General features: G+C 43.7%; 1 protein-coding gene across 7 annotated transcripts in view; it reads left to right on the forward strand.

Moving 5' to 3' along the window:
* Positions 1-22,500, forward strand: part of nalcn (sodium leak channel, non-selective) — a 68,440-nt gene that overhangs the window by 16,466 nt on the left and 29,474 nt on the right. For all 7 annotated transcript variants that reach the window (XR_011037666.1, XM_068328781.1, XM_068328782.1 and 4 more), the window contains 6 exons: positions 3,553-3,639; positions 11,311-11,442; positions 12,101-12,268; positions 14,590-14,781; positions 15,887-16,024; positions 16,419-16,493. Coding sequence is in view for 6 of the 7 variants with exons in the window: in XM_068328781.1 (XP_068184882.1) it covers positions 3,553-3,639; positions 11,311-11,442; positions 12,101-12,268; positions 14,590-14,781; positions 15,887-16,024; positions 16,419-16,493 (792 nt within the window). In the remaining variant the exon portion in view is untranslated. The remainder of the gene's footprint in view (positions 1-3,552; positions 3,640-11,310; positions 11,443-12,100; positions 12,269-14,589; positions 14,782-15,886; positions 16,025-16,418; positions 16,494-22,500) is intronic.

Consider the following 22,500-nt stretch of genomic DNA (forward strand, 5'->3'; position numbering starts at 1 on the left):
GGGTTTGGCTATCAATGTGAAAGCTCCGAAGATATTTTATTTTCTTGAGGTATTCCGAGTTGATCTGACTGGAAGAAGAACCTGGAAGACCAGTAACAAAATAATCCCTGTGGGATTACCATTACGATTTGGAGGAAATGACTGGGCAGAGAGTCATCTGGGTATTTAAAGGGGTTTTATTAGGAATAACACATATTTTCAGGTCTCTACATACACACAGGGGTCCTCCCTAACCCTACCATCTCCTAGAATCTGGAAAGTAAACGGTTCCTGTATCAATAAATATATGGACTTTTATTCTTATTATTTTATTCTTGCGATATAAAAACAGTATTAATATAGCAAAGTATTATAGTATATACTACTATAGTTATAGTTTATATTATAGTATTAATAATACTATATTGATGTACAGTAAACCCTCATTCCTCGCGGTTAATGCGTTCGGGAACCACACGCGAATAACGAATTCCGCAATACAACAACAAACTATTTTATTATTTACGGTAATTTGAACGTTTCTGAACCCCCCCCCCCATACTGATATTAAACCACCTTCTATCTGTATTAACTTTAAAACACTCCGATAGACTGTGTGAAGCCCTTTTGTGTCTCACGTAAGTCCCAGACTCACAGAACATAGCGCACTTCCTGATGCCATCAGCCAATAGAATGTGAGTACAGTATCACGTGACTGTCTTCCAGAAATCCGCGATGAGGTCAAGCTGTGAGTATTGATGTGTTAATGCACGAGGGCGCACTGTATTGAAATTGGGGGGTGGTAGCAGGTGCTGACAGGGGTACCACAGTAACATATAGAGGCCAACCCCTTTAAATAAAGCATCTGGAAAAGAAGTGGTTGATCAATACTCAATCAAAGATATCGAGGACCACGGATCAGTTTGGGTAAAGGTATTTCAAATACAGTGTATTGGGACATCTGGCAGCTGAATGACATTAATTTAAGAAAAAAAAAGCATAATATGGGACCTTTAGCTTAAACTACATCTGTCTTAAGTTATGTAGCCTGACTTGATCCACCTTCATGTAGTGAAAATGTTTACTTTGGGGTTTAGTTATTTAAAATAATAATCAAATACAAAGGTACAGTGAATTGACCTTATTTCAGCTATTTTAATTAATTACACTTGAAAGCGTAGGGATGTTAACTTCCCTTGTAGCTGATAGGCCAAAAGGCTACCTATAAACTCCACTTTTTAATTCTCTCCCTCATCTCCTGTAACTTTTCCACCATTGTTTTCTACTAACAGTCTGAAATACACCCAAACTCATCTGACATTAATAGACAGCTAAGCTTGTAAATGTTGCCCTTTTAATCAGTGAATATTAAACAGTTATGCTCCTTTTTACTGATATTATGAAAGTCATTTTGAATAAAGAGATTAATGCATAGTAGATTACATTTTATAATCTCTAGTCTGTATGGATGTTGACAAGCAACTTTATTTTTAGCTTATGTGGTATCTGAGCTGATCTTTTCTTTCACGACTTGTGAAGCGTCATGAGGCATAGAGGCAACAACGAGAGATTATTAGGAGTATTGTCAGAATTTATGCTCCATTAATGTCATTAATTCCATTAATCTATAAAGTTGTGAACTGTTTGAGAATGAAGCAATAATGAAACACTTGAACAGTTTTTGGAGGTGAAGGATTCTGGGATTCCTCATCATTCAGTCATTATACACATCCAGTGTATGACGACTGATTATAACGTTTATTTGTCTTCCAAATACCTCGATACACGTAAAAGTAGCTTTACTCTGAATTAATTCTTTTTGCATATGTGAGATATGATCCTTAAACTCGTTTGACAAGAAGACTTGGGAAGAGGTTTTGGAACTGGAAATGCAGTTGTTGCAATTGAATGCTTTTTGAATTTACTGACAAAAAAAATATTCCATGTGTGACACTAGCAGTAACTAACACAGCAGTAAATACAGACTGTACTGGATTGGTTTACGAATGTGTAATAGTATTTTTTTTGATGTTGAATTTATGTAAAAGAAGAGCTGTTACTGACATTGGTAAACCGTTTTCAGTGATGTCATCCCCTTACAGTCTATTAAATGATTTATTTTAGGACGGTAAAACCTCCAGACTTGTACCACTGGCAGACACACACTGCAGTGACCTTGAAAACAATTATGCCGTTTCCCCCCGTTGTTCAGATTAATTGTAATCACATCACCATGCCTCAGTCTTTTTCTCTGAGGCAGATAAACTAATTTACCATCGTGTCACGTTTGACTGCCAATCAGGGAGGGTGTAACGATCGGCCCCCTTCTTCCTGATCCTCCAGAGACAGACCAGTATAAGTTGGTCCAGAGGGACACGACGTGTTACGTGTTACGTGTTACGTGTTACGTGTTACGTCCTCCTCATTCCTAACTGCACTTCCAGTTCCCACATTATTCTGGGATGTTCAGACCTGCTGTGTTCATTAATGATAGATTAATAATTAATAATCCACTATTGTTTAATATGATCAGGCTTTTCTAGTGTTTGACGAGTCGGGTAGTATTTAAGGAATCAGTTGGAAAAATGAATTACATTGACGTATACTTTGCCTTATCTGAACTTGAACTATATAAACTTTGTTCTTTGTCAGTTTTTATTGAAACAAGAATATGAAGCCTTTTGGTCTCATCAAATGTGAGTCATACGTATCAGAAATAATGTAAAGCTGAATTAGACGGTGATTGTTTTGTGTTTTAAGAACACCATGAGGAATTAGGTGGAGTGGGTTCAGGACTCCTACATATGAAAAGTGGATCAATGAGTGAGGAGAGAATTTGTTGTAACCTCTGAAAGAAGAGATTATTCATGGTTCCAAGATGAACCCTTTAAATCTCTGATTATCCGGTCTGTTTTTGAGTGAATTATCTGAATTACAAACCAGAATGAGATGCAATAACACTGGTGACTCTTTCCCATTATTGTCCTGCTGTAAGGTCAACATTTGAACAGTTTACTGTCATTAAAATAGCTGCAGATCCAATGGATTTACCACCAGCCTCAGCTGAGAATGTTATCATGCTAACATCCTGATCTAAGATGATGTGACACCTGTAAAACGGACATGCAGACGACAGCATTCAGGTTGCGCCGCTGTTCCTGGGTACTCTCTCAATAACTAACCATCATGGCTTCACAGTGAACTGAAATCAGCACTAACTAGCTGGCTCGTCTGCCAAATTAAATTAAAGAATAGAGACTTTTCAAACCTGATAGGATGGTGTTTTTTTATTTTTTGTGTTAATATTTTAGACAAGTGGAAATACATATTCATGAGTAGACCTGTTTATGAGAAACCACTGCTGTGGTATTGTTTTTATTTCCCTACATGCTGTGTTCAGGAGACACTGCTGTTTTTGTGTGACATGTACCTTTGTGTATGATGCCTTTGGCTTTTGTTTTTTCGTATCACAGATGTTTTATAAAAATGTCGCTGAAGGGTGCCTGTACTTGTTTCGGTTTGGTTGGGATTCTTTGTGGAGTCTTACACTCATGTGCTCTCTGTTCGCTGCAGATGTTCCATGAAGATGCTGCGGGGGGGTGGCAGCTTGTCGCTGTGGACGTGAACAAACCTCACGGCCGAGCGCCGGCCTGCCTCCAGGTGAGAACGCCGTGGAGAGGGTAGCCGGTGATGAACCGGTGCTCCTGTTTCTGTGGGACACGTTCAGTTCATTTGGAAGGGGACAGCTCAACACACCTGCACTATAAAAGCTGAGTTATGCTTATTTGCACCTTTTCCATTTTAATGTAGGTTTCTCACCATCATTGTTGACATGCATGTATGGATAAACATGAATGAGTGAACAGCAGTGGACTGCAGGAGGAGTCTACAGCCGTCAGCAAACCCTCAAGGAAAAAATCCTGCTCCGGAGCTCAGCTTGAAGGAAGTTATGCACTGAAGCACAGCGCAAAAAAGAGCTCAATAGAAATAGAATTTGGTGTAGAAGAAGGGAAGAAATGAGAAAGAGAAAATGTGAAATATGCATAATTTTCCTGTGAGTAGAATGTCCCCCAGGGCATCACCACCAGTTTCAGGGAAGGTTGAGATGGAGGGATAACCAGGGGGGTAAACACGGCTGACTTTGAGCCCTGGTGTTATTCTATGAACACCTGATGACTGCTTCATTCATTCATTCATTCATTCATTCATTCATTCATTCATTCATTCATTCATTCATTCATTCATTCATTCATTCATTCCCTCATCTGCCTCATCCAGTCAGAAAACACACTTTTAGTCCCGTCTGTGCCAAGAAGAAATCACTTCTCACGCTGAACGAATAGGTGAACAGTTTGACAGAGAGGCCTTAGCACTGCCTGGAGGCCGTTAGCGTTGTGTCAGAAATAGTCTTACTTCAACGTGGGGGTGTCAATGCAAAGGGCTCCAGAAAAATAATGCAGGCTGTCTGGCATAACAGATCAGATTAACATCTGCTATGCATCGCATTTCTAATCTCATGCATTCAAGCACACTTAGTTCACGTAAATACATTTTATATCTGTAGGGGTTGTTGGCTGGGGGAGCAGACCGGTGGGGGGTCGACCTGATAACTCTATACACAGTACATAGAATCCTGAAATGTCACTGTTTATCCCCATAAACACTTTCAGTGATTAGCCTGCTGCTGTGCCTTTACTGTATTCCGTCAGGTCTCTTCATCCTGGTAGGCTTGAGGTTGTGAATATCAGGGGACTGAAATAAAATAGTCCTGTTGGTGACCATTTACTAGTAAATCAAGAAAAGGTCCTGTTTATGCACGTGTCCGTACGTTGGTCCCAGACTGTCGTGGTCCAATTGCAGAAAGCACAGAGGAGGTTAATCACCTGCTCCCTTCAAGAGAGGAAATAACAGCTTAGGCACCTGATTGGCTACGATCAACCGCGTTCTCTCCACGTCACCTCCGAATACCCACACACCAGTTAAACGTATTTGGAGACTAATGTTGCTCAAACCCTCACGAAACATGGAACACAGGCATTCTGATGACATTCTTATGTGTGAATGCTCAGTGACTGGTTCACGTGTCCAGTTGTGTCCAGACAGGTAACTCACGGTGGTGAGAACCCTAAAGCACGACACACAAACGGGCAGGTCAAGAGTCTCAGAGCAGGTTTAATAGGACAGCAGGGGTCAGGTACCAGGTAATCAGTCCAACAAGCGGATGAACCAGACGTACGGCCAAAAATCAGGCAGTTCAAACACAACAGGGAGTCCAACAAACCAGGCAGACAAATCCAAAGAGGGGTTATGACAGGCAGGGTCCGAGAAACTAGCAGGGTGGAAACAAGGTCAAAAGGTACGGCAGGATACGACGGCTGGAAGGTCAGGACCAACACCAACAATCTGGCTGAGGGCTGGGCTGGTTCATGAAGGCTGGAGCTGATTGGGGGAGGGCTGCAGGTGAGCAAAGGGAAGGCAGGTGCAGGGAATGAACTGATGGCAAGTGGGACCGGATCTGAATAGCATGATATGTTAGTGACCAGAAAACAAACAACAAACAAAACTTTCAGACTATTGCTAAAATATGCAAATTAATATGCAGTGCTATTGATAAACTGCATCATTCATGCGTGTCAGATTAACACAGTAAGGGATGATAACAACACGATGTCTATTTTCTTCCAGCTAGCAGTGCACTGTTGTGGTGCCATGTGGGGATTTTAGGTCAGCATACACTATGTGGAAGGAGATGACCTCTGCATCTGTTGTGTACAGGCTACTATTATAGTCACGGCAATTTTGATGTACAGTATAAGAGAAATATGCTGTGAAATTTAGTGCTGAGCTTTAGTAAGTTCCCGTTAGCGTTAAAACTAAAACTGGCGCTGCCTCCAACTTTCATCCACATTTTGATTTGTTTCCTTTTCCTGAATTTGTAGATTGTTTTTTTGTATATGATATGAATGCTGATAAATTGTTTTTTTGGTACTAGAATACTTAAATTATCACGGAAGACGCTACTGTAGTTTGGTTTCTTTCTGAATAAACATTCTGCACATCCTGCACGGCCCCCCTTGTGATGGAAAACAAAGAAAGTCACATGATGCAGCTTTTGACTCACAGGCAGTGGATCTTCCTGTTAGAGTAGAACACACAGCTGCTGTTCGGTTCACCGATGACCCGATGGAGACACGGCTAACACACAGTTAGGAAAGAACGTGGTAATTAATCATTTAAAAGTGTTTCTGTGTAAATATCTGGTGTTACAACACGTCCATACCAGCGGCCTGTCGACGGGTGTGGCCTGTACATGCGATTGGTGAAGCGACCAATCTCTCCAGTAATGTTGGGGGGCCCTTCAGGGGGTGGGAGTCATTCTTCATCAGTGATGACGGGACAAAGTTTTCCTCTTTTACAATATAGTGCAGTTTATATTCAGGGGCGCTCAGTAGTAGAAATTAATAACATTAATAACAATAATTAAATTAATAGAATACCATCCCCATCAAATACGCTGTATTGCTTTGAAACATGGTCTCATGTGTGTCAGTATTACCCCCCCCCCTCTCCCATTCTGGTATTAGCAGACAAGCGACTGAATTTATGGAGTATCCTTGAGCATTTTCATTCGTAATGCTGAAATAAGATCACAGCTTCATATTTAATCCTTTGCTCTGATTTTTCCACAGCTGATAAAAGACATTTACATGTTTATCAGAAAGCACGATTTAAACCCCACTGACTCGTGGGTCTGTTGACATACTGAGTTTGGTCTCTCATAGACTGGTGGAGGTTAATGAAGCATCCTGTTTCTCTTCCCTACAGCTGATCGACTAATTAGACCTCGGTGCTCCACTATGCAATAATTACACTGTAGATTGGAGATTTGGCTGCAATGAGCAAAAATAGATGATTAAAACATTGACAAAAGAATTTTAAAAAATCACAACTCTTAAATGAATCATACGTTTGATCACCGAATTCAAGGAAACAAAGAAAGAATAAGAATAATTTGAACCACTTTAAAATGTCCTCTAAAGAAATGTGTGAGATCCTTTAAACGAGTCCCTCCTGTGCAGACAGGGGTCTGTGGTGAGGAAGGAGCTGATGGTTAACTGAAGCAGAGCCTCTTTCACCAACACCTCCCAAACCAGAGATATGATTCTTTTGAATGCTTGTTTTATCCCTTCCACTAAGGTGGAGATGTAGATAGTCAGATTGATTGACTTTATTGATCCCAAACTAGAGGATTCAAACAGCTGTTGCCCAGTGCATTTTTCCCGTGACACCACTTACTTCAGTTTAAATCCACATTCACATCGCTTGTGGTCTAGATTAACATGAGTTGGTCTGTATGTGCCCGACAGAAGGAGGGCGTAGTCACAGTGTTCTAACTGATGGCAGTGACACAGGGTACTAACCCCCTCCAACGACGTGACAAACAGGACACTAATGGAACAAGATGCTTGAATTGGGTAATTTATTCAGTCTAGACTGCAATCAAGCACAATTACATTTCTATTGGAACAGCCAAGTCAAACAAGCTCTGTTTCTGTTTGATAGAAATGGAACAGAAGTTAAATTCAATGAAAATAATTAGAATTAGTCCAGATATAATGCTGAATGACGTAGAGCTGCCTCAGGGTTTGTGTGAGATTGGAGGTTGTTGGTGTGTTTTTGAACTGACTGGGTGTACTGTGTGTTAAGTGACCAAGAATTCAAACACCCAAAGAAAAGAAATATGAAAAGAATAGTCTGTGTTTAGATTCTATTATTTTAATTTATTTTTAATTTTGATGAATAAAAGCACACTTTCAAACACCTGCTCACATTTCAAATTGTGACTTCATCTGCCAAATTATTTGTGTGAGTAATTGTTCATCACACACTCATTTACAGTCAAGCTAACAAAGAGCTGAGTACAAGTTGATCCCAGAGGTCACTGCAGAAATTCTAAAGCTACAGCTTTAAGTGTGTCTGCTGGTAGAAGCTGCTGGTAGAAGCTGCTGGTAGAAGCTGCTGGTAGAAGCTGCTGTGTGTGAGAGGACACAGGACTGTTCATAGACAGCACCTGGAGCCCCCACGTAAGGTAACGACAACAAGCAGCATCCATCAGAGTGTGAAGTGACGCCAGAGAACAGCTCAGGAACATCACGCTGTACGTGGACGACTGTTTCTTCTACGTTTGATGCTGTTGAACTGAGTGACAGCTTGAGGCCATGCATGCGTTGGCCAAACTAGACTGTGATCAGGCCAAACACCACAAACAGGAGAGGCAAAGATTGAAGGTCATCCTGTGGTGAACCTGAACCGCTGACTGAGTGTCAATCTGACAGATTACAGCTTCACACTGAACCCCAGAATGGGGCTGCCATGAGAACAAACTAGACTTTGGCTAAGCTGTGAGCAGCTGATGTTACAGTCAGACATCAATTCCAGTCTAACACCTGAACAGTTTAAAGTTACCTGACAGGTGAATTCTTGGTCTTCTCATTCTGACACTGAGCTTTTGTTACTGACCCCTCCTGACCTGCTGAACAGCATTCATGCAACACTGATCAACATTAAACTGTTCATTTATTTAACAGCAGATTGACTTGTTGTCACTTTTCTGAGTTTCTCCCAGTTATTGAAGAAGACTAATGTGATTCTGTGAGCTCTATTCAACACAATCATTATTGCAGAATGGAACTAACACCAAGTATCCCTGGAAACTGCAAACCACAGACTCACTTTATCCTTGAGGCTATAAATCGGGTCTTTCCAAAAGGAGCTGCGGTGCAGTCGTGTTCCTGCCAGAAGCCTTGAACTGTTGAGTCTTTCTACAGTACTTGTTGGTATATAAAATACTGTTACTTCAAATCAAAGTAATGGACCTAAATGCAGCAACTAGACATGAGAATGTGAAGGTTAAGCGACTTGTTTCTGGTGGGGGTGTTAAATAAAGGCAGAGGGACGTGTCTGAAGGAGACTTTCTGAATTAATGACATTCAAGTGGAACAAGTTGTTTGTGTGAACACGCCTTTACTTCAGCATTATGTCATGTAATTTACACACAGGTTCAAAGTTCAACCGGATAATTTGATCATGTCATCTGTTGTTTGTAAAGCACCAAACACAATTGCTGCTGAGGCTTCCTGCACTAAAGACGTTGTGTTTAGGTGCTCTGTGTGTGGGAGGGAGGATGGCAGCGCTCCCAGTTTCCTGGGGCCAACTTGATCTCCAATGCCGCCAAACACTCTTCATCTGCTGTAAAGTCTTTCTCTCATGTTTCACTTTTCCAGTCCTCCTTGTTGCCAGTCTCACATGCACGTCTTTTTTTAGGGTGACTGATTCTACCCACTCACAGGCTGTTCGTTCTGTCACATACATGCGCTTCAAGCCTCGGATCACATCTGTCATATTGTCTCCAGAGAAATGTAAAGTTGCTGTGTTTTTCAAAAGGAGCAGTATGTGTTTTGTCACTTTATTTCCCTGATATTTTTTGAAGTCATGATTGTTTCTATTATGTGTTTTTCTCCTCGGCATCCGGTGCCGTTCCCCCAGGAAATAGCTTACATACCGTATATTTGGCCTTTCTTGTTTCCGGCTGTCTGAATGCACTCTGATTCTACGTTCTGGGTGAACGTTTCTCCAAGCCCTCACTGAAAGCCTTCTGATTGCCTTTCAATTGCTTCAAATTTAGCTTATGGACCACTTTGCTTGTTTCCATCCTATGATTGCGTTCTGCATTGTGCGTTCTACGATTATGATCTCCAAAAAGAACAGACCCTTGCTTGTGCTTCTACATTATATATGTTCTTTAAATGTTAATCGCCTCCCCCAAGGTACTTACAGACAGCTAATATCTGTTAGTTACCTCCACCAAGGTGATCATGTTCACATCCATCTTCGTTGTTTCCTTGGTTTATTTAATTTTAGCAAAATTATCCAAAACTACCAGAAACTGGATATCCCGTACGACCTCGGAGGCATTCTGGTTGTTTCTTGTTTGTCATTAAGCCGGACTGTGGAAAAATATATGCGCTGATTTCCACAAGGCTTTATAAATATATCCAAAAATACAGAATCAAAAACTATATTTTTCATAATTACTTGTTTTATTGCACCTGGGTTTTTGTTTTCTTGTTTTTTTATTTATAGTCACACTTTGTGCTTGAATCTGAGTCCTTTTGCACAGAGAGTTGTCTAAGAATTTTGTTGTACACTTGTGTGTGATGACATTATAGGCATTCTATTCTATTCTATTCTATTCTATTCTATTTATTTCTATTTTAAATATCTGGGGCACAAGGTTTAGATTTAGCTGGTGGTTGGGATATATACCAATCCAGGAATTTTCTGTGTGTCTGTGAGTGGAGTGAAACTCTGGAACAAACTGGACTTACAACACAAGAAACGCCAAAGTACTCATATATAATATATATAAACTAATATAAACATCGTGTCTGGTCAACATATAGAGATGAGGGTCTTTAACTCAAACTGCTATTCTGTTGGCACTGTTAACATGAGCTCAATGTTTCCTGACCATCGTTGGTATTTTGTTAATTACTGTTGGTATTTGTCCATTACCATTGTTGGTATATCGTGCCTTCCTTACATTGTTGCCTAAATTGTTGCTCAATGTGTTAATCACTGAATCAGGAAGTGGGGTGGGATTAAATACGTTTTCTTCTTCCCACTCCTTTTCAGGCAGAATTGTATTGTTGAGTTGTGTGCTTTGCTTATTTGTTTGCTTATTTCATTATTTATTTTTTATTCCTTTCCTAGCCTGAAATAAATAAAATAAAACAAAATAAAAAATAAAACAAGTTAAAGATGTTTTTCTTCTCATCCAAAGGGTTTATTCTACTCAGAACTGAAGAAGTCTTTTGGATGAGAAGACAAATGTCTTCAGGCGTTTCCTACTTTATGTAACTTTATTTAACATGGTGATTTACCATGACCAGACTGACTGAGAAGCTCCAGAGACTTCTTTAACATTGCAAAAATTCACGACTACAGTATTTTCCTTAGTTTATCCTGAACTCATTCATGCATTTATTTATAGTGTTCATTACTGAGTTTATTTAATGTCATTTAGAGCCATAAAATAACTAAGATCTGCCAGAATGAAAGTGTTGGTGTTACATCAGAGCCTCGAAATGCAGTTGAGAATCAAATGTGCACGTTGCATTGCTTTTCAAGTACTGATACGTATTGACATCTTTAATGGCCAATCAATCATTTATGTTAGAGATGAAAATGCATATTGATTTCTTTGCAAACTTGTACTTTGTTACGTGCAATTTACTTTGATTGCAAATGTGCACTTCTCTGTTTCCACAGCAACTGATGCGATCGTCTGTGTTCCACATGTTCATCCTGAGCATGGTCGCTGTGGACGTCATCGTTGCTGCTAGCAACTACTATAAAGGAGAGAACCACCGCAGGCACTATGATGAGTTCTACCTGGCAGAGGTGACATTACACACTGCTCTGTTGATGAATAGATTCTCATGTATACCCCCCAAACCGCACACTGTAACATGAACACAAGTCCTCTAACCAAGGCTTTGATGGAAGGCTCTGTTTTTGTAGTTATTATTTTACAATAATAGTTTGAGATCATGCCTTCTTCTTCTGTTAATTTATGTGGGTGATTGCTCCACTGTAAATGTCCTTTTCAAGTTTATACACTTGACACTAACATAAACATAAATGAGACATACATAAAGTATGTCTCATTCCTATTTTGATGGACTCAGTACGCAGGAGGTGCCCACAGAGTGGAGACTGGTCACTTTTAATGGCCCGTCATACTCCTCTTCAGCAGAAGAGACAAACCAACTGCCCGTATCTTATAGCATCACTTTATTGATTTACTGGAGTTTGTGTGATGATGTGAGAGTAATATAGAAGATATAGGCAGATAAACAGAACAATGCACTTGTTGAGGTACCAGTTCCAGCTTGTCAGTCGGTGACAAAACATCAGTTTGTCTTCGTTTCATGATTTACAATGTGAAAAGTAATTACTGCTCAATCAAATAAATAAGATAGAGTGATGTGTTTGTACACCAGAACACTAAATCAACAGTGAAATGGAGATATTCAGTGTTTTGTGTGGTCTGTCTCAGGTTGCCTTTACCGTGTTGTTTGACCTGGAGGCTCTGCTGAAGATCTGGTGTCTGGGCTTCACCGGGTACATCAGCTCCTCCCTGCACAAGTTTGAATCTCTCCTGGTGGTGGGCACCACACTGCACATCTACCCTGACCTCTACCACTCCCAGTTCACCTACTTTCAGGTATGGACACACCTGCTGGAACATAAAACAAATAGCTATGAATAGAATCATTCACTACACTTCATCCTGTGTTTTAAAACCAGAGGATCGGCCAACCAGCTTCAAAGCAGACATGTCTCATGAATTTATTTCCACTTTTGAGTCAGTTTTTGTTGGGAATGTTGACTGTGTGGCATTTAGAGAAAATAATATTGTTTTCAGTGGTTTGATTTATTTTTTATTTGATGATGTTTCAGGATGTACAGGGTTTTTTTAAGAAACATAACTTTACATTTTTAACATTGTTCTACTGCATGCTATATGTGAATAAACACACTTTTTACAGTACTTGTGACAGCTAATGCTAAATAAACTGTTAACCTACTGGTCCAGAAACAAAGATGCTGAAGCTGGCAGGATTTATCTTATTGTTTTATTTTTTCCTGGTTTCTGCCTCCTACCTGTGGGTAATAGCAGGACCAGTCTTGTATTGTCTGTCAAGCTGACACCTCTGGTGGTACAGTATTAACAATATAGTAATTTGAAATTAAATTAACTTGAAATGCACCAGTTCTTTTCAAACCCTGTTTACAATTAATGCATCCTGATGAATCAATTCAGATTCAAATCATAAAAACATTTATTTAGCAACAAGGTAGAACAAGCTCAGTATTGTGTTTTATATTATTAGTCCTAAATAATGCAGCATCTTGGAGTCCAAAGCCACCTTCACTCCTCCCTCATGGAAAAGCATTCATCCACTGTCCTTGGTGATATTTTGGAGTAGGCCACAGTTTAAAACGGGTGACATTTAATTACAGCGGATTAACCTTAAGGCTGTGCTGGAAGCAGAAATGCTGGAGAAAGGACCAGACTACACAATCAATGATTGTTTGAACGTTTTTCCAGCAGACTCTTGGCAAAATGTTTCTCTCAGCCAGCTCCAGCCCAACGTGACCCGTCGTCTGTGTGTTCAGAATCCTAATGACTAGCGCTGTGATTATCACACTGATTCATTCAGAAATGTAAAGTGGGTCTGAGACAGCAGAGGGCCGATCTGTGAGGGAACAGTGTGACACGCTTCACTCCCGTTTAGCAACCAGGAGGAAAGACATCCTCAGCATTTGTTATTGCTCATCTAATGTCGGCAGTTCAGATATGGTTTTTCCTCTGAAATATCAAAGTGTATACAATAATACATTTAAGTATGATTTCAGAATAAACTGTAAAATAAAAACCCTCTCTGGTTTCAATGGGACTGGAGAGTTCCTACATGCAGCAGCCTGTCTGTAGACCCTACTGCTGCAGAGGGCTCTGCTCTGGAACATCCTTTATGGTCTGGCGGGGGGACCAGATACATCTCGCGTCGGCTGTAAAGCTGAGCTGAGCTTTTCTCTGAAAGAAATGACTAATAAGAGGTTTAATGGCTCTCAGCTGCAATCAGACCACAGAAAAGCATCCGCAGCAGTCATTCTAGTCACATCACAAAGTCTCCCCGCTCATAAAAGAGAGTAAACTTACCTCTACTGTACATCTAAAGTTATGAAATAAGATAAAATGTACTTTATTTATCCCAAACTGGGAAATCAAAAAGAAAAAGTGATATCAGTCCTCTGTCATTGTGGTACGGAAGCGTAGAGCTGCCAGACCAAGAAAATAAAAACCGGGACGTATCACGTTATTTTGTGATAGTATCACGTTATTTTGTGATAGTATCACGTTATTTCGTGATACGTATCACGTTATTTCGTGATAAGATGTTATGTTGAGATGATGGAGCTTGTATCCATGCAGCCGGCCGTGTCCCTCCAGCTCATCAATGAGGAACGACGCTACCTCAAGAGGGTCCGACTCGTTTTTCCTCCGGTATAGCCCCATCTTTTTCAAATGTCGTCTTATATAAATTTCATCCACGGAGCCCAATAACTGTAAAATCTCACCATGTCTCAAGCCAAGCATGAAATATAATTCAATGACATCAGGTAAAGGAGCTATGATTTACTGATGGCCAGCAGACAGTAAATAAAACCACTTTGAAAAAGTTGTATCACGAAATAACGTGATACTATCACAAAATAACGTGATACTATCACAAAATAACGTGATACTATCACAAAATAACGTGATACTATCACAAAATAACGTGATACTATCACAAAATAACGAGATACTATCACAAAATAACGAGATACGTATCACAAAATAACGTGATACGTCCCGGTTTTTATTTTCTTGGTCTGGCAGCTCTACGCTTCCGTATTGTGGTGTTCTCAGGTACAGAGAATAAAGAGAGATGAGCTGTGTTCTTAAAGTGCTGCAATGTGTGCCCCCCCCCCCCCCAGGTGCTCCGTGTCGTGCGTTTGATAAAGATTTCCCCGGCTCTGGAGGACTTTGTCTATAAGATTTTTGGACCTGGGAAAAAGTTGGGCAGTCTGGTGGTGTTCACCGCCAGCCTCCTCATCGTCATGTCGGCCATCAGCCTGCAGATGTTCTGCTTTGTGGAGGAGCTGGACCGCTTCACCACCTTCCCCAGGGTGAGGACCCACACGCTGTCATCAGGAGAGTAAATGCTGCTACAAAATTATTCATGTAACCTGAGGAAGGTCAGTCTAAATATGCACAAGAAAAAAAGAAAATAAATCATCACACATCCTTTTATGTGGCTGGACCTCACGTCCACAGGAGCTCATGTTGTGGCAGACAGGTGTTTACATCTCATTCATGAGCGTGTAGCGTTTACCAGCTCGTCTGAGCCACAGACTACCTGTGTTTGTCTCACCAGGGCTTTTGATTCATTTATACAAATACATTTCATACATTATCATAATTAGAAACTCCTAAATAAACCAAGATAACATTTTAATCTCTGCTTTGCGTGACCAACAGGATTTGAACAAACCGTTTTACCCTGGGGAGACCGTAGATATATCACGTAAGGCTTTCCCATTAAACTGTCAAATAACAGTAGATCTGTGGTGTACAACTTTGTACATGTTTTGTTCCCAATGTTTCAACAGTATTCTAATGTAGAGTGTTATGGAATTTCAGTGAAAATATGGAATAAGGAAGCGTGAGGATGGAATTAAACATTAATAATGAATATTTCTGTCCAAGTTATGTAATGAGGATTCCTATTTGAAATATTGCTTATTTATCAATGATGACAGGAACTCCCATGATCCTCTTCTCTCTCAGTGTCAAACTGCATCTTGTGTTTCTGATTGCTTACACGCTGTTTTCCTCCAAGAAACGAGAGATGAAACTAAAATCAAAGGACTTTTGAATGTGTAATTATATTTTAAAAGAAATGAGTAACTAAAGCTGCACCACTGGTGAAGGCCTGTGAATGTTAGCAGTAAGGGGGTAATGCGTTGACAGATGTTGCTCCCCAGCTGCTTTCTCTCCCACTTGGTCATTTCTTTCCATTCTCCTGTTTCTCTACCGACTGCAGAGACTAACGGCTGAACAGACGCCACCTGTGTGCCTTCTTACCCTCCTCTTCCTCATCTTCTTTCCTCTGTTCTACATCACACATGCCTCACACACCACATGTGTGCACACAGACATCTGAGTGTTTATTTGCCCTCTGTGGCCTTTTACCCCTCTCACTATGTCTCTTGCTTTGCATTCCTCGTGCAGGCGTTCATGTCCATGTTCCAGATCCTGACCCAGGAGGGCTGGGTGGACGTCATGGACCAGACTCTGGTGGCTGTGGGTCACATGTGGGCCCCGGTGGTCGCCATCTACTTCATCCTCTACCATCTGTTCGCCACCCTGGTGAGAATCTTACACGACTGCCTCGTGTTCAGACCGGTTCACTAACACGGCTGAAGGTAGTCTGGATAAGTTCCCTGTGACTGTCCTGTATTTATTTATTGTGGTGTTCTATTCACACTCTTTCTATTTTGTTGGTTACTAAGCAGACTGGGGCCAGTAAGGGGCAAAAGGACACCTGAACTGGTTTGTTAATGGTCTCCATCAGGGCTGCTGCCCCCTCAGGGTTTCTCACTCCAGTTCATCAGACAGACAGACAGACAGACAGACAGACAGACAGACAGACAGAGACACACACACACACACACACACACACACACACACACACACACACACACACACACACACACACACACACAGTGTACAGTCTGAAGTGTTTTTGCTCTGCCCCCCCTAGATTCTGCTCAGTCTGTTTGTGGCTGTCATCCTGGACAACCTGGAGTTGGATGAAGACCTGAAGAAGCTCAAACAGGTGAGATGCTGACACAGCTTCAGATGTAGAGGTCCCCAGGGGCCCCTGTCACGGTTCATTCATGTATTTTTACCATGTGAAGCAGCGTGTCTGTAGATGGTGAGTATCTGAGTGGAGCTGAGTTAACACACAGAGAACTCCTAACTAGGTGTTATGGTGTGACAAAATCCATCCATCCTCTTGGCTATGACACGGCCGTAGTCATCTCGTCTGTCCGTTTGTCCTCCCTGAGGGTCACGGGGGTTGTTCCAGTTCACCCCCACGACCCACTGGGATAAGCTAGAAATTTAAAGTCAGGCTAACGGTGGCCAATAGGAGTACAGTACTCCCTCGTGCATTTGTGCATCATCACGTGTGACCTCACCTCATCGCAGTCATGTGATACCATACACACATTCTATTGGCTGACGGCATCAGGAAGTGCTCTGGGAAACGTTGTGGCACAGCTGGCTTTGGGCGGTGTTCAGCTGTAGTGATCATGTGACAGCTCTCCTCCTCAGATTTAAAGATGGAACCTCACAGAGGAGCGACAGCAGGCTGTGATGGGGGGCCGGAATGAAGTGGGGGGGCGGAATGAAGTGGGGGGGTGGAATGAAGTGGGGGGGGTGGAATGAAGTGGGGGGGGTGGAATGAAGTGGGGGGGTGGAATGAAGTGTTGCAATGGATTTAATTCTCCAAGTCGGGGCATTTTCTCTGGTATTTCCACTGATGAATGTATTTTCTGGGTGACATCTGCTGCTCCATTTGTTTGCACTATTGCTGCCTGGGGAAGAGAATCAGTTGTCATGTGACCAAAGGTGGACAGTCTCACCTTTTTTGGGCTGTTCTCTGGAGAGTTGTCAGTCAGTCAGTCATCTTCAGACGTATCCGCCGCAGCGGGTCACGGGGAGCCGGAGCCTATCTCGGCGGCATAGGGCGTGAGGCGGGGGACACTCCAGGCACGACGCCAGTGCACCGCGGAGCCACACACAAACAACCATGCACACACACACTCATTCCTACGGCCAATTAGGAACGGCCAATCAACCTGAAGTGCATGCCTTTGGAGGCGCCACCGTGCGCCCCCTAACGTTGTCTCACGTTGTTCAGTATGTGGACTGAAATCAGTTTCTTTCCTCAGGTGAAAACACTTTGTGACCTGAGTTGAATGACTTGAGGGATGTTCAGGGGTGTCAGACAGAACCAATGGAGAAACACCCCCATTTAAAGCTAATTAAATCTACTGATAAGTTTCTGTTTCTTTTTAAGCCTTTATTAAAATTAATCACCCATAAGCTCAGTGACACGAACAGGTGAGCACACACACACACACACACACACACACACACACACACACACACACACACACACACACACACACACTTACAAAACGCTATGCACCGTGTGCTGGTGGGTCAGGGGGTGGCTGGGCAGGTTATTTCCCCCCACAGCTGAGTGATTAGAGGCACTGACTGTAAAATTGCCTATTTTAGCGGTGCTTCCATCACGGCTGTGGAGACTCTATAAATAGAGCGTCGGTGGGGACGGAGCTCCCACAGAAGCTCCTGCAAACACTTAGTGAAGGCCTCCAGACATGGCCGACCTCCATCATGAACACAGGTCAGTGTGGCCTGCTGTTCGATGGTCCTTTAAGGGTCTCCATTGGTCTCTGGTATGACCTGATGCTGAGGTCCTAAACAGGTCCTATATATATATATATATATATATATATATACATATACATATTCTGTTTGTCCAGCCTGTTTCAGTGTGAGGGGGATGCAGTGGAGGAGCCACATGCGTGTTTCTTCACTGACACACTTGAATCCATTCTTCTTCACATGGCTGAACACGCAGGCCATTTCTGTGCTCATTTAAGTGGAGATAATGGAACAACAAATTGAAGCCCGATAAAATATTTAAGGAATGTTTTGTGCAAATAAAGGAAATGTGTGTCTCTGTACTGTTTGGATTAAGTAGGGGACGTGTTGTCATACATAGTTGGAGACATAATTATCAGCAGTTTTTGGTTAATGTGTCAGAGTCAGTGAGTCGCAGTTGTTTTTAATTTGATTCTGCAGCTCTTTTCACACAGTGTGTAACTACGTATATAATGAATGTATCCCTGTCTGTCGTCCGGTGAGGTTAGTAATGTTGTGCACTGGACGGATTCCTCCTCCCGTCAGAGTGACTCCCTCCTCTCCACAGTTTTATTTCCAGGGCTCTCTTCAGCCATTCTGTGTGAATTAACCGTGTTGTTCAGTCAGCCAAACATCTGAGCGGCCCGTCGAGGGAATGCGTTTCATTTCAAGCATGATATGTCAGCAGTTTAATACGGAGCTGTGTGTTACTGCGATGCCAGAAGTATAAAGCAAGGAAAGCCCTGTCAATGAAATCAGTTCAACTTTAATACGTCCACATTCACACATTCATGTTGAGGAACGCTAGACTGTAAGACATATCTTATTATCGCTCAAAGATTGAAGCACGGTGCCCCTGGTAGTCTCACCACAATCAGTGTTGGATCCCTGTGCTTATGATAGGGCTCATATTATGAAACACACATTTTTAGGTGTATACACATACATGGTGGTCCTCCCTAACCCTACCAACTCCTACAATACAAACACCAACGCTTCCTGTGTTCACAAGAAGTTTCAGATCAGCGTCTCCACACGACGACGGGGATTGGTTGTGGTTCTAGTTGTACTGCTCCAGAAGGAAACCGATGGAGAATGTCAGAATGAGGAGAATTTAAGAACGAAGAACTAAAGAGAAATGGTAATCAATAGAGAATAGATAAGGGAATAAAAATGGCCGTCATTGATCCTCCTCACTGTAACAGGGTGAGCAGACGGAGGTGATGTAGGGACAGTCAGCTGGTCTGGGGTTACCAGTGGAGTCATGGAGTCACGCTCAGACTGAGAGTAATTCCACCGTACCTGAGGAGGATTAACAGTTATATAACAACAACAAGAGAGAAATACGTAGAAACATCCATCCATCCATCCATCCATCCATCCATCTTCCACCGCTTATCCGGAATCGGGTCGCGGGGGCAGCAGCTTCAACAGGGAGCCCCAAACTTCCCATTCCCGGGCCACATCCACCAGCTCTGACTGGGGGATCCCAAGGCGTTCCCAGGCCAGTGTTGAGATATAATCCCTCCACCTGGTCCTGGGTCTGCCCCGAGGTCTCCTCCCAGCTGGACGTGCCAGAAACCCCTCCCTAGGGAGGCGTCCCAGAGGCATCCGCACCAGATGCCCAAACCACCTCAACTGACTCCTTTCCACGCGAAGGAGCAGCGGCTCTACTCTGAGCCCCTCGTGAACAGCAGTGTTTCTACCTTATCTCTAAGGGAGACACCAGCTATCCGCCTGAGAAAGCCCATTTCAGCCGCTTGTATCCGCGATCTCGTTCTTTCGGTCATGACCCATCGCTCATGACCATAGGTGAGGGTAGGAACGAAGATTGAACGGTAGATGGAGAGCTTTGTCTCTCGGCTTAGCTCCCTCTTTGTGACAACAGTGCGGTAAAGCGACTGCAATACCGCTCCTGCTGCCCCGATTCTCCGTCCAATCTCACGCTCCATTGTTCCCTCACTCGTGAACAGGACCCCGAGATACTTAAACTCCTTCACTTGTGGAAGGACCTCATTCCCCACTTGGAGAAGGCAGTCCACCGGCTTCCTGCTGAGGACCATGGCCTCAGATTTGGAGGTGCTGATCCTCATCCCTGCCGCTTCACACTCGGCTGCAAACCGGACCAGTGAGCGCTGCAGGTCACAGGCTGATGACGCAAACAGGACCACATCATCTGCAAAAAGCAGCGCTGCAATCCTCAGGCCACCAAACTGTAACCCCTCCTCACCACGACTACGCCTCGATATCCTGTCCATGAAAATCACAAACAGAATTGGTGATAAAGCGCAGCCCTGGTGAAGGTCAACAGCTACTCGGAACAAGTCCGACTTACTGCCGAGAACCCGAACGCAGCTCTGACTTTGGGCGTACAGGGATTGGATGGCCCTGAGGAGAGGCCCCCTCACTCCATACTCCCGCAGTATTTCCCACAGTATATCCCTGGGGACACGATCATATGCCTTCTCCAAGTCCACAAAACACATGTAGACTGGATGGGCATACTCCCAAGCCCCCTCTAGGATCCCTGAGAGTAAAAAGCTGGTCCGTTGTTCCACGACCAGGACGGAACCCACATTGTTCCTCCTCAATCTGAGGTTCCACAATCGGCCGGACCCTCCTTTCCAGCACCTTGGAGTAAACTTTCCCAGGGAGGCTGAGGAGTGTGATGCCCCTGTAGTTGGCACACACCCTCTGGTCCCCCTTTTTAAAAAGAGGAACCACCACCCCAGTCTGCCACTCTTTCACCACTGTCCCAGACTTCCACGTAATGTTAAAGAGGCGTGTCATCCATGACAGCCCCTCAACACCCAGAGCCTTCAGCATTTCTGGGCGAATCTCATCAATACCCGGGGCTTTGCCACCGTGCAGTTGTTTAACTACCTCGGTGACTTCGCCCCGAGAGATTGACTCTGATCCCCCATCATCCTCCAGCTCTGCCTCTGCAACAGAGGACGGGTCAGTTGGGGTAGTTGGATTCAGGAGTTCCTCAAAGTGTTCCTTCCACCGACCGACAACCTCCTCAGTCGAGGTCAACAGTGTCCCATCTTTGCTGTATTCAGCTTGGATGGTCCCCCGTTTCCCCCTCCTGAGGTGTCGGACAGTCCTCCAGAACGACTTTGGTGCCGTCCGATAGTCCTTCTCCATGGCCTCTCCGAACTCCTCCCACACCCTCTGTTTTGCCTCCATCACAGCCGAGGCTGCAGTCCTTTTGGCCTGTCGGTACCCTGCAACTGCTTCAGGAGTCCCCAGGGACAACATGCCCCTGAAGGCCTCCTTCTTTAGTCGGACGGCTTCCCTGACCACCGGGGTCCACCACGGTGTTCGAGGGTTACCGCCCCTTGAGGCACCCAAGACCTTGAGACCACAGCTCTCAGCTGCAGCTTCAGCAATGGAAGCTTTGAACATCGACCATTCAGGTTCAATGCCCCCAGCCTCCACAGGGATGCACTAGAAGCTCCTTTGGAGGTGTGAATTGAAGGCCTCACGGACAGAGTCCTCCTCCAGACGTTCCCAGTTCACCCGCACTACTCGTTTGGGCTTACCAGGTCTATCCAAAGGTTTCCTCCGCCAACGGACCCAACTCACCACCAGGTGGTGATCAGTTGACAGCTCTGCCCCTCTCTTCACCCGAGTGTCCAAAACACACGGTCGAAGATCAGATGATACGATCACAAGATCAATCATTGACCTCCGACCCAGGGTGCTCTGGTACCAGGTCCACTTATGAGCATCCTTGTGTTCGAACCTGGTGTTAGTTATGAACAATCCGTGACCAGCACAGAAGTCCAACAACATAACACCGCTTGGGTTTAGATCAGGGAGGCCATTCCTCCCAATCACACCCCTCCAAGTGTCTCCATCATTGCCGACGTGTGCGTTGAAGTCCCCCAGGAGAACAATGGAGTCCCCTGCAGGGATCCCTTCAAGGACCCCATTTAGGGACCCCAAGAAGGCCGAATACTCTGAACTGATATTTGGTGCATATGCACAAACAACAGTCAGAGTTTTCCCCCCCACAGCCTTAAGGCGTAGGGAAGCGACCCTCTCATCCACCGGGGTAGACTCCAACACAGCGGCACTCAGCCGGGGGCTTGTGAGTATCCCCACACCCGCCCTGCGCCTCACGCCTGACGCAACTCCGGAGTAAAACAAGGTCCAACCCCTATCCAGGAGTTTGGATCCAGAACCGAGGCTATGTGTGGAGGTAAGCCCCCCCAGATCCAACTGGTAGCGCTCCACCTCCAACACAAGCTCCGGCTCCTTCCCCGCCAGTGAGGTGACATTCCACGTCCCCAAAGCCAAATTCTGCCGCCCGGGTCTGGTCCGTCGTGACCCCCTGTCGTCACTGCCACCCATATGGCAGCGCACCCGACCCCATCGGTCTG

This window comes from Antennarius striatus, chromosome 12 (assembly GCF_040054535.1).
Source record: "Antennarius striatus isolate MH-2024 chromosome 12, ASM4005453v1, whole genome shotgun sequence".
Lineage (NCBI taxonomy): Eukaryota > Metazoa > Chordata > Actinopteri > Lophiiformes > Antennariidae > Antennarius > Antennarius striatus.